At 41.6% G+C, this 11,361-nt stretch overlaps 3 protein-coding genes across 3 annotated transcripts; all 3 read right to left on the reverse strand.

Moving 5' to 3' along the window:
• Window positions 1-282: 282 nt before the first annotated feature.
• LOC121993012 (probable trehalose-phosphate phosphatase 6) lies at window positions 283-2,347 on the reverse strand. The gene is made up of 10 exons (XM_042547680.1): window positions 1,995-2,347; window positions 1,774-1,914; window positions 1,623-1,694; window positions 1,445-1,543; window positions 1,210-1,365; window positions 1,045-1,122; window positions 909-978; window positions 758-828; window positions 583-675; window positions 283-514 (listed from the first exon to the last, which is right to left on the reverse strand). The coding sequence occupies exons 1-10, from the start codon at window positions 2,256-2,258 to the stop codon at window positions 482-484; spliced, it is 1,077 nt and encodes a 358-aa protein (XP_042403614.1). The 5' UTR covers window positions 2,259-2,347; the 3' UTR covers window positions 283-481.
• Window positions 2,348-6,127: 3,780 nt separating this feature from the next.
• LOC121993013 (ethylene-responsive transcription factor RAP2-4-like) lies at window positions 6,128-7,659 on the reverse strand. The gene has a single exon (XM_042547681.1). The coding sequence runs from the start codon at window positions 7,241-7,243 to the stop codon at window positions 6,362-6,364; it is 882 nt and encodes a 293-aa protein (XP_042403615.1). The 5' UTR covers window positions 7,244-7,659; the 3' UTR covers window positions 6,128-6,361.
• A 516-nt stretch (window positions 7,660-8,175) lies between these two features.
• Window positions 8,176-10,456, reverse strand: LOC121993010 (protein SOSEKI 2-like). Its single transcript, XM_042547679.1, has 5 exons — window positions 10,099-10,456; window positions 9,947-10,016; window positions 9,762-9,874; window positions 8,919-9,672; window positions 8,176-8,502 (listed from the first exon to the last, which is right to left on the reverse strand). The coding sequence occupies exons 1-5, from the start codon at window positions 10,352-10,354 to the stop codon at window positions 8,391-8,393; spliced, it is 1,305 nt and encodes a 434-aa protein (XP_042403613.1). The 5' UTR covers window positions 10,355-10,456; the 3' UTR covers window positions 8,176-8,390.
• Window positions 10,457-11,361: the final 905 nt, after the last annotated feature.

Here is an 11,361-nt window from a genome sequence, read left to right on the forward strand (position 1 = left end):
ACCTCTGAAAATGATGCATAAGAATAAGAAAAAAGGGATTTTCATGGATGTCAACTCTGCTTCAAATTTATTTAAAAAATCAAATTAGAAGAAAGATGGTTTACTTTAAGATTAATTGAAACTTTCTTATTTGAATATCTTATCATCCACGTCGCAATAATAGATTGGAACAACAACACTCTAAATTACATATTTAAAACAAATCACTAATTCTAAACTTATATAGTACACTTTTGACAAATTTTATTATAAAAGACTATGTATCTATTGTCATCTCATACAGCTGAATTGAAATCCATATATATATATATATATTTTTGAAGAAAACAAATAACCAACAACTTGCACAGTTGCACGAAGCTCTTCCCTTTTATGATAAAATTAATAAGGCTTTTGGAAGAAATAAATATAACAATTTATTTTTCATTTTCTGAAAGTCTCAATTTTCCTCGAGCTTAAAAAACTTCCTTAAATCTCTGAATTATTCCACAAGCCGGTGCAAAAATTCCATAACCTGTAATAATAATAATAATAACATTTAGTTTAATTTAAAATTTAATAAAATAAATCAATATTTCTCACCTCAGTTGGGTCTCTCAGTGAAAATGATGCTTCAGTTTTCTTTGGAACCTTGGAAACCAGGATTCCTACGCCCTGTTCTCTCTCATGCAAAACCTGAAGCATTTATGCAGATTGAATATTTAGCAGATTCCATGTTTTATCAGATTAAAATTATGAAGAACAAATAAATTAATACCCTGAAAGCATCTTCATCGGTGTTATCATCTCCGATGTAAACTGGAAACACATTGCTACAGTTGGCGAATCCTGGAGTTCAGAATGATTTAGGATGAACAGGGAATTACAAGGTCGGTGATATGTCAAAGCTGTGGTGTATTCGAACGTACCAAGAGATTCCAATAAGAACTCAAGAGCTTTCCCTTTGTCCCACTTAATAGTTGGCCGGACTTCGAGTACCTGAAATCGATTAATGAACTTTTTATTTTATGTGAAGTATTATCAGGAGAAGATTGATTAAGCTACCTTTCTTCCAACTGTGAGCATGAGTTGAGGGTAGTCCAGGAGCACTGACCCGACTTGCTCAGTTAATGAGCTCCATTTCTGGCATGCATCGTGTTGTTAGAGAAATTAGTTTTTTGTTTTCAGGAAGAAAACAGAGAAACTGGAAAAAGAGTTGTTGTTCTTCACCTTCTCGTCGATGCATCGGAAGTGAACTGAAAGAGTGAACGTGTTGTTTTCGATCCTTGATCCTGGGATTGAACTTGTTTTCTCCACCAATTTTTCGTAGACTTCATGAATCACGGGAAGGAATTGGCTTGCTGGTTGAAAGAACAGAGCTTTGTTCTGCAACAATCAAATCAATGCGGTGATTGATCAGTAGTAGAAAGAAGTAGATGTGAAAGAGATAGAGGAGGACAGAGACCTTCGATCTCGTCCTCTTTGTGCCTTTGCTGGGGCCTTTGATGTCCATGCCGTGGCTCCCAGCGTAGTACAGCTCCCTCAATTGGACAAAGTTATACACCTGATTGCAAATCAAAAATATCATCGAGATTTAACACGAGCATTGATGAATTTGGTCGAATGAATTTAATGGAAGGGACCTTATCGCGGCGTCTTCCGCTAACGATCGCGGTTGGGAAATGCCTCGCGACGTTTCTCACGGCTTCTCGCATCTGTGAAAAAAAAAATGTGATTTTTAACGTTGGAATGAAACAGAGTAAAAGCAGATAGAGGGCGGCGGTGGCGGCGTACGGCGTCGGACATGAACGCGCGGTCGGGGTCGTCGACGATTGGAGAGAGAGTGCCATCGTAGTCGAGGAACATCACGATGCGCTTCCCCTTCGACGCTGCAACGATGTCGCCGAAGTTTCTCAGAGCGGAAGGGTGCTGCTTCTGCGCCGCCGAGATCAGGATTCAGGAACATTAACCGGGATAAAAAAATTGGATTTTTAGCGTGGAGGAGGATAACGTACCACCCAGTTCTCGTACTCCTGGTCTTGGGCGGCGGCGAAGGAGGATGAGATGGCGGTGCCGGCTGCCTTGACGCGAGTGGGGGAGGAGGCGCGCAGCGAGTCAAGCCAACCACTGTTTAGGATTTCTAGTTGGCTGGCGATCTTGCAGTTGAAGACGATTCCGCCAAGAAAGGCGGGGTCGCCTCCGGCAGCCATCACCCTGCTGAGAGCGAGCTCCTCCGTCACTATCACATTCTGCTTCCTCATCTCCGCGACGGAAACCATGAGAAAATCTACTACTACTCCCTCCGTTTCGAGATAGAGAACCGGATTTAAATAGTATAAGATCGATCGAAATTGTAGCGTAATTTCTTCGACGTGAAGAAGAAAAGACTAAATGCAACGACTTGGAACGACGAGCGAGTGCGACTTCCAGGCCCAGCGGCAGAAATTATAAAAGCCATTGGCTTGCGAATTGCACCGAAACGGGTAAACACGCGTGAAATGAACCCGATTCACCAACCCACCAAGGAAAGAACACGAGAAGATCCTCAACAACCTATGATTAGTCGCCACGTTGACAGTTTCCCGCAGGTAATTGACAACGGACTTTAGGTACTTTCCATTTTACCAAAAAGTGCACCGTCTCTAGTTTATTTTTGTTTTAATTTCTCAAAATACCCCTATTAATATTTTTATTAATTAATATTTATTTCAAATTATTTTTCGTACCTACAATAAAATTTAATTTGAATATAAATTTACGTTGGTTGGATGGTTATGCTAGGTAACTCAAAGGTGTATGACTAGTTAGATTTGGAGGTGTTCAACAGTATCAAAATGTAAAGATGTAGAAGATTTTAAGACGACAAACATTAAAGTTGGATGATAATTCATAGTTAATCAATAAGTAAATGATTTTGTATGTTGTGGTAGGCTAAATATTCGCTATGAGTTATTGTCTTTCAGAGTGTCGAGTTGTCTTGAAAATGCTGCTCGATCGGTGAGCTCATGGCTGAGCTTGCATCCTCTCTCCGTCAACCTCTGATATTTTTTGTTATTCCATCAATTGGCACGAACCTTCCAACTTGCACTCTCTTCAGTCTTCCTCAATTAACAGTAACCATATGATGTGATGCATCATCACCGACACTGAAAAATACTTCCTTCGCCTTCTTCCTGCAATTCCAAAACAGTTCCTGTTTAGTCGACAGATTCAGTTGGCCTTTTATGATTCACTTCATGCATCATCAAACCATTTCTGCCTTCATAATTGTCCTTTGTATCTTCAAGTTTTTGGAGAACTCGATTGGATTCATATTTTTGGAGGTCTAATTGGTGCCATCAGATCTTCTTAAACCTCGAGTTATTAGCTGAGGATCTTATTTTCTTATAGTAATTTCTCCTCATCTTTGGCACACCAATCATCTTATTTCTTGAAGTAGAACAGAGATTGACCTCTCAAATCCTCAAATCCAAATCATATTAAAAAAAAACCAGAATTGAAAAGAAAAAGAAGTTGAATCACTTTTGTTTTACAACGTGCAAAACTGTGGAAGAAGCCTTGGAAGTTTGGTAACTGACAAAGAAACCAGTCTAATCCCAGCTTTTGAAGATTCAGACTTTTTATGATGCTTATGAAGAATGAGGTTTCAGTTGCTTACAAGATCACCACAAGCTTTTTCAGCTAACAGTCGGAAGCAATCCATGGAGGTGACTTTGATTGGCTTTATTCACACATGGAGGAAGACAGAAGGACATAGAAGCTGAAAGTTCCTTTGGTGTTCATTAGTTTCTCATTAAGGAATTGACTTTTGCTATATAAAAAAAAAAGTAACATAATGCACTAAGCTTCCACTATGCGGGGTCTCGAAGATGGATCCATTGTACGTAATATTACCCTATCTTTTATAATAGGTTATTTTCAAAATTCGAATCCGTGACCTTTTCGTCATAAAATAATAATTTTATCGTTGCGCCAAAACTCCCTTTCAAATTGACTTTTGCTATATTTAACCAAATCATTTGGAAATTAGTGAAAAGATGAGAATCTAGAAGAGAAGTGATGTGCTGCATTATTATTATATTTCAACCTCTTTTAGTCAAATTACATGGTCTGTCTATGAGAAAATGTAACACATAGGAGTGTATTATTATTATTATTAATAATAATAAGAGACTATTAAACTTTTCTTTTGAAAAAAAATCTTATTAAGGAGGCCCATTGAGGTCCAAGTTTAGTAGGAGGCCCATTGAGGGAAGAAGAAAAATTAGAACAACTTTCACCAAAGTTCTATGGCTATGTTATCTATTTGATAATTCTAAAAAAAAAGGTGTTTTTTTGGTATTTTATCTTTCATTTTCTAGTCAACTTGCTTCGTATCTCATAAATCAGAGTTTAAGGGGTTGACTATGTTTACCAATAATGTATACTTTTTGATTAGGCACAAATGATTTGGGCAAGAGAAGCACTTTGAGTAATTATATCACTTATCCTATCTAATTTTTTAGAAAGTATGTAAATTAGTGACTTCCATGAAATCATTACCCACTTTGAAGCATTCATATAGCTTCCCATGGATAAGTCAACGCTACTACCTCAAGTGCTTTGACATTTATAAAGTAAATGCCATCAAGTTTCAAGTGCTTGTTGACTTACTATGCACAAACGCAGCTTAATTTGCTAACCTACTTATTAATAGGTTTAATAACTAATTTGCTAACCTACACATGATGAGAGTTATTAATAGGTTTAAAAAGTTATTGCTCTTCCTTAATTATATTATCTAAGCACTAACACTTCATCCAACCACTAAAATGTATAAGAGAAGAAGAAAAAAGTCATCACATAGCAAGTAGTATAAGCACCTAGGGTTGTAAATAAATCAAGCATTCATGAACAAATTTGGTGTTGGACTTGGTAAGAATTTATTCATGTTCGTTCAATATACATAAGATTAATTAAACAATAAAACTTGAACAGCTCGTTAAGCTAAACAAATAAGCTTGAACACATATGTGTTCAGCTCGTTAACATTCGTGAACAATATTCGTGAACAATATTCATGAACAATATTTACGAACCATATTTATTAATAAAATTCTTTTCAATATGCTAAATAAATAATAAAATAAATAAATAAATAAATTTAAATTATCCAGCTTAATAATCAATCAAACAATTAAAAATTTCAAACAATCAAATAATTTTGAATTGAGAGCTTAATAACATCTAAACGAACCAAGCTCGAATCAAGCTCAAGCCAAGGTTGAATTGAGAGCTTGATAACATCTAAATGAACCAAACTCAAGCCAAGTTTCAAACAAACACAAACTCATAAAAATTAAACTAAGCCGAGCGTGAACACTCATTTCAAAAGCTTGGATCATTTTAAGCTCGGCTCGACTTGATTACCTCATCAAACAAACTCGAACACCCCAAAGCTCGACTCGGCTCGGCTTATTTATAACCCTAAGAACACCCATATCAATTTTCCTATCACTATATCTAAAATTTAAAATAAATAACTCATTCTATTAAATTTAGACAATCACTTTTCACTATATACTACATCAATTATCTTAAAATTTCTATTATCTTTTTTTTTTATTATTTTATTATATTTTTTATTATTATATTTATAAAAGGAGCAGAAGAAGAGAGATTGAAAATTAATATTAGTTTACTTTTAGGATAGAAACTTCATTCCATAAATTTATAGAATCACTATTTATCAAATCTAAATTTAATGAATAGATAAGATAGATGATGCAAAAAAATTTTAACTACTCTATTCAAAATTTAAAATAAAATCTTTAAAAAAATTTTAACTACTCTATTTAAAATTTAAAATAAAATTTTTAGATAAAATAACTGATATAGATACTCTAATACTTTATCTTATCCAAGTTAATTTTATTTGAATTTAGAGTTTCTTTAATGACTAGACCTCTAAATAATTTTATTTCTTCATTCAACCTTTTGAATTTTACAAACCTCTCATTGAAATGGACTCGGTTTCAAGAGATGACCAATTTTAACTCACTAATAGCTCTATTTGACTTCAGCTAGGAGCTTGATGGATGACTTGAGGTCTTGAAAAGATCGATTACATTGTGGAGTAATTTCTTCAGAAACAATCTTAAGTAGATAATTGGCAAACAATATCTAACAAACAACAGTTTGTTATACACAATGTAAATATATATCAAACAGCAGAGATTTATCAGATCACGATATACACAAATGAGAGTTATGAAGATCGAGATGGCAGACTTCATGGTTTTGCCTCAAAAAATCAGCAAACCATGATGTTTTACTGCATCACACTGCAACGATTTCTACTACTGCTGAACTGAAAAGAGAAGAAGAGGCCATGAGCGCGATGCTAATCTGAAGAGAGAATGGAGTCCCAGTCGATCTCCCACGATGGATACTTGCGCAGCACAAAGGTTTCCGACTCGTCCCACGGTGCCTCAGTGAAGTCCAAGTGCTGCATCGCCGGCTCGGCGGCTGACGAGTCCTCCTCCTCCTCGGCCCATGAGGAGGAATCAGACTTGCTGTCCTCCGTGCTACCCTCACTGGCCACCGGGCACGGCGGGGTGGCCCCCTGCTTTCCGGAGATCCCCAGGGTGTGGCATACGGCCTGGAGCTTGCCGTCCACCGCGGGGTGCAGCGGCGGCCCCAGGTGCACCGCGCCGTGCCGAAACTCCGGGAAGTTGAGTCTCGCACCGTCACCGCGGAGCATGAACGCGGCCTTGTCGTAGGCCAAGGCGGCCTCCTCGGCGGCGTCAAAGGTGCCGAGCCATAGGCGGGTGCGGTTGCGAGGGAGGCGGATCTCCGCCACCCATTTGCCCCAGTGCCGCTGCCGAACACCGCGGAAGAGCTTCGCGGGCTTCGTCGGAGAGCTTTTGCGCTTCATGGGCGGCGGCTGGGGGGCGAGGGAGTTTATATTCCTCTGGCTCCGGCGGTCGGCGGGCGCCTGAATAAGCTGCTGACGGTGGAATTGCGCCTGTACCTGCTGGATTTGAGCAGGGGAGAGGCAATTAAGCCCAACCGAGCTAGGACTTTGAGGAAGCATCTCTGCGGCGTGTCCAAGAGGCATGGCAAGTTCAAAGCTAGGGTTTTGAGGAAGGTAGAAGGAGGAGAAACTGGAAGAGAGTGGATCGAGAGAGGAAGCAACTTTAATAAAAGGTTCAAGCGCTTCTCTCAATGGATCTGACGAGGAGAAAACTGGTATACTACTGTACAAATCTATGGCTGTCGCCATGCCTGATCTGTAAAGCAAAGCAAGCAAAGCTACTGCTTTTCCCTAATCAATTAACAAACTGAGGTGTAAAAGAACCTAAAAAAGTTGTAGATCGCGAGTAAGAAAGAGATCGAGAACGAGGTCTAGCTGAAAAAGGTAGCCTCTTGCGATCAAAAAGCTAGAAAAAAGAAGGATAGGAATCGACCTGAGGGTATGAAAAAAGCCCTCTTTCACTCTAAAGCTAGATCAGAACGGACATAAAACCAGAACAGGAAAATGGAAAAATAAAATAAAGAAAATCACAGATCAGAGGTCGAAGAAGAAGGAATCAGAGTAAAGATCGAACCTTTCCCTCTATTTTTTTTCACACGCGAAGGAATCAGGGATCTCTCAGCTCACCGATAGTGTGGTCAAAGGCTTCGTTTCTTCGCTGGTGGCGATGAACTGGAGACCAGCGGAAGGTATTAATAGGAGATTTGCCTCTGCCTTTGGCGAATAGACGCGCGCCACGTGCACCGTAAACTGCAATTCGACCGGCAGCTGTCCAGAAGCTACCGACTGCTGGCAGTAGTCATAAAGCGCGTCCGGCTTGAATTTGGCTTAATCCGATATAGATGCGGCCGGATGAGCCTAGTCACATTTCAAGAGTAAGCTGTAGAAGCTAGGTGGCGAGACGTGATTGGCGAACAATCTGTGAGCCGCCCATTGGAATGAGCAGTTGCAATAACTAGAACAACGGCCTGCGATGCTGCAAGTCAGTAGTTCACGTGGTTCCTCGCCCATGCTCCTGAACTCCATGTGCAGCAGCACATGCACACAGTTTTGTTTGTTTAACGTAGATTCGACTCGATCTATGGAGAGAGATTCTTCAAAGATTTTACTCTTATTGGTTCACTGTTGTTGACGAACCAAGTAACGTGCTAATTAAGCAGCGGCATCGTGAAGCTCGAAATATTTTTTATATATAAAAGGCAGAATAATCGTTAACCCAGACGAGACACCTAAGACCTAGTTGAGATACAAAATCGACCACAGAATCCACAGAAAGATATCCACATCCTCTGAGTCTCAGAACAGTTCGTAATTAAACGCCACACTGTTCCTCCTTCCACACTAATACTCGGCTGCATCTTCCTCCTCAGAAAAGCTGCTGCTGCTGCCGCCGTCACTACTGCACTTGCTTGACAGAGCACCTCCTCCGCCCCGGAATGCATTTCCCTCTCGCCTCCTCCTTTCCTGCTGCTCTCTCTTCGTCTTCTGCAATCCCTAGCTTCGCGCTCCTGCATAATCAGCAATATATGTATGTTTTTTTTTCCTTCTAAATCTTTTTTGAGATATCAGAAACAAAAAAAAGCTAAAAGTCGTCTTCCAAACTCGGAACCGTGTGCTTCTAGAACGTCAGTTTGAATGATGATTTCGAGTCAGTTTGAATGATGATTTCGAGTTGCAGTCGAACTCTGCAACAGTAGAGGAGGAATCTAAAGTTTTGTAAATCTTTTTTTTGCATTGCCCTCTTGAAGTTAAAAATCATTGTAAAACTTTTGTTATGGAGAGAATGAAATTATATGATTGGAAATAGAATTTATCAAATTTACCAAGCTATAAGTGAAAGTTTTTGAAAATTTGAAATAAAAAAAAAATTAATGTTAGGAAGATTGAATGGAAGCAAATCAATGATGGAAAAAGTGTAATTAACCTTTCTTCTTTGTAAGAAGAAGATTTCTGGAGGACAGGCTCCGGCGGGCCGCCGCCTCTGCTGCGCTCGACGATGCTGCCGCTGAAGTACTCCTTGTCCTCGACCAGGGGATGACAGTAGCGCGGGTGCTCCGAGTAGCACTGCGATTCGTCGTCGGCCGCTCGGCCCGCGAGTCGACTTAGCGCACCGCGGTGCAGCACGCTGATGTGACGCTCGCTTCCGCCGGAAGCTGCGGCGGCGGCCGAGGCGGAGTTGGCGGCTGCTGCAGCTGCCTTGACCGCCCCGCTGCTCGGGGTGCTTCTTCCCTTGAGGGCAGCCGAGCCGCAGGCAATGAGTTGGAGCAGGACGGAGTTGCGCGACAGACCCAGCTCCGGCGCCGAGTTGACGTCCTCGAATCGCTGGGAGCCGCCGCCGCCAGCAACAGCTGCGGGGTAAGCATGGTTGGGCGGCTTGTCGGAGGAGGACGAAGACAGAGGAGATGAATCGTCGAGGGGAAGCTCGGTGGGGGCGTGGTGGTGAGTTGCCACCCGGCCGTCGACTCGCTCCATCTCCTCCGTGGAAACCCCACGGAGCCGCGAGTATCCAACAGGCTTCTTCCCGCCTACGGCGAGCTTACTTCCCATCCTCTCTTCCTCTGTTGCTTCGTCATCCACACCCTCTGCTTCGTCGTCGTCCTCAAACTCCAAACGGAGCTTCCGAGGCGCAAGCAGTGCTTTTGGCTGCCGGCTGCTCGCCGGAAGATGTTGGAAACGATCTACCATTCCCAATCCAAGTAAAACCGATCAAAATAAATTCCACAAATCTAAATTAACCATCTCTAAAAGCAGGAGAGAAAAAAAATACCATAAGCGCCAGGGAAGATCTCGGATCCCTTGAGCACGTACTCGACGCCGTCGGCGGGGTAGATTACATCATTATCAGCCAAGTCATTCCACACGTAGCCATTCTTGTAGCTCCTTCAAAAATTAGTAAAAATGACAACTTTTTTTCAAGAACTTAAGCAAGCACTAAAACAGGGGATTGACTACCTCTTGCACGACCAGGAGAAGAGCGAAGGCATGCCTTTGCCTCTTAGAAAACTCAGTCTTTCGATCACATCTGTCGGAGAAGATGACGATAGAATGAGAGCTAAACGAGATGATTAATTAAAATGGAAGAGGAAGAAGATGACGGGATGCACCCTTGAGCTGGAGCTGGTGGTTGGGGAGGTAAGGGAGCTCGATGAAGTGGGGGTGCTCCAATTGACCATTCCTGCAGAGGTAGTAGACCACTTGTAGTTTGCGAAGAGGTCTTGGAAACCTCTGCTGCAGCTGCTGCTGCGGCGGCGGCGGCGGCGGCGGAGGTTGCTGTTGGTGGGAGTAGGTGAGTCTAGCTCGGTCGGGACTCGCTTCCCTGCTGCTTAATCGTCGCCTGTCTCTTCCACCTCCGACTTCCATTGCCAGTTTGCCACAAAGGAAAGAAGACGTTGTGGACAAGGTAAAGTGATAAAGGTCGGGGATGTGAAAGCGATGGGCTGAGGAAGAAGTGTGTTCCTATTGCACATCGAAAGCAGCTGACGCCCTGTTTCGACTTATTTATATCAGTTTCAATCCAGTACATTGCCTTCTCTTATATTCAATCTTCATTTTTCTCCAAAATTCAAGTTCATCGCCTTTGCGCTCTCATAATATCTCGAATTCTAGTGCACCAACTCGATACGAACACAAAGACAATATGAAGTTACTCATTTAACCATTCACCCAAAGGTTCAAACAGGTGCGGAGCGAAGCGAAGCAGACTGATGAAGAGCATGAGGTCCCAGCGTTGACATTCGCCCCATGCCCCTGTTTTAGGATAAGTGCCATCCGCCATTGATGAGGCCTCGGCTTAAAGCTGGCCCTGGCCTCGGCCACAGCAGGGCTCTGCGTCCGAGGTGAGAAATGGCAGAGAGGTAGGGACTGGCTTAGAGCATCCACAGTGGTTAAATCTCACTGTGAGCTCCTTCGTTGTCACATCTGCGCCACATCAAAAGTTAAAAATCCCATACCTTTTTCCACTATCAAAAAACCTCTCAACAATTTTTTCATGAGTCCCACACTTTTCATTATATATATTTCATTATCTCTTTTTCAAAAAACCTCTCAGCAGATTTAATTATCAAGTTTTTTATTTTTTTTTAATTATTAAATAAAAAAAAATGAAAAAGATGAAGAAGCGGCTCCACAGCGGCGGAGCCGCTTCTTCATTTTAATCAAAAAACCTCCCTCCACTATGGGAGGGAGGTTTTTCATCCCATCCACGTCACAGTGGGAGCTCGAAAAGAGCTCCCACTGTGGTTGCTCTTAGTTCTTTATCCCACCACCTACTCTGTCCCTGTCTTCTTTCCGTCTGTGTTGTCTTCTACTCTCCCATTAATTTGCTGCTGCTTGGATAGTAATTGCATGGGGCGACCTTTTGGGATCGC

Source organism: Zingiber officinale, chromosome 6B (assembly GCF_018446385.1).
Source record: "Zingiber officinale cultivar Zhangliang chromosome 6B, Zo_v1.1, whole genome shotgun sequence".
In the NCBI taxonomy this organism is placed as follows: Eukaryota; Viridiplantae; Streptophyta; class Magnoliopsida; order Zingiberales; family Zingiberaceae; genus Zingiber; species Zingiber officinale.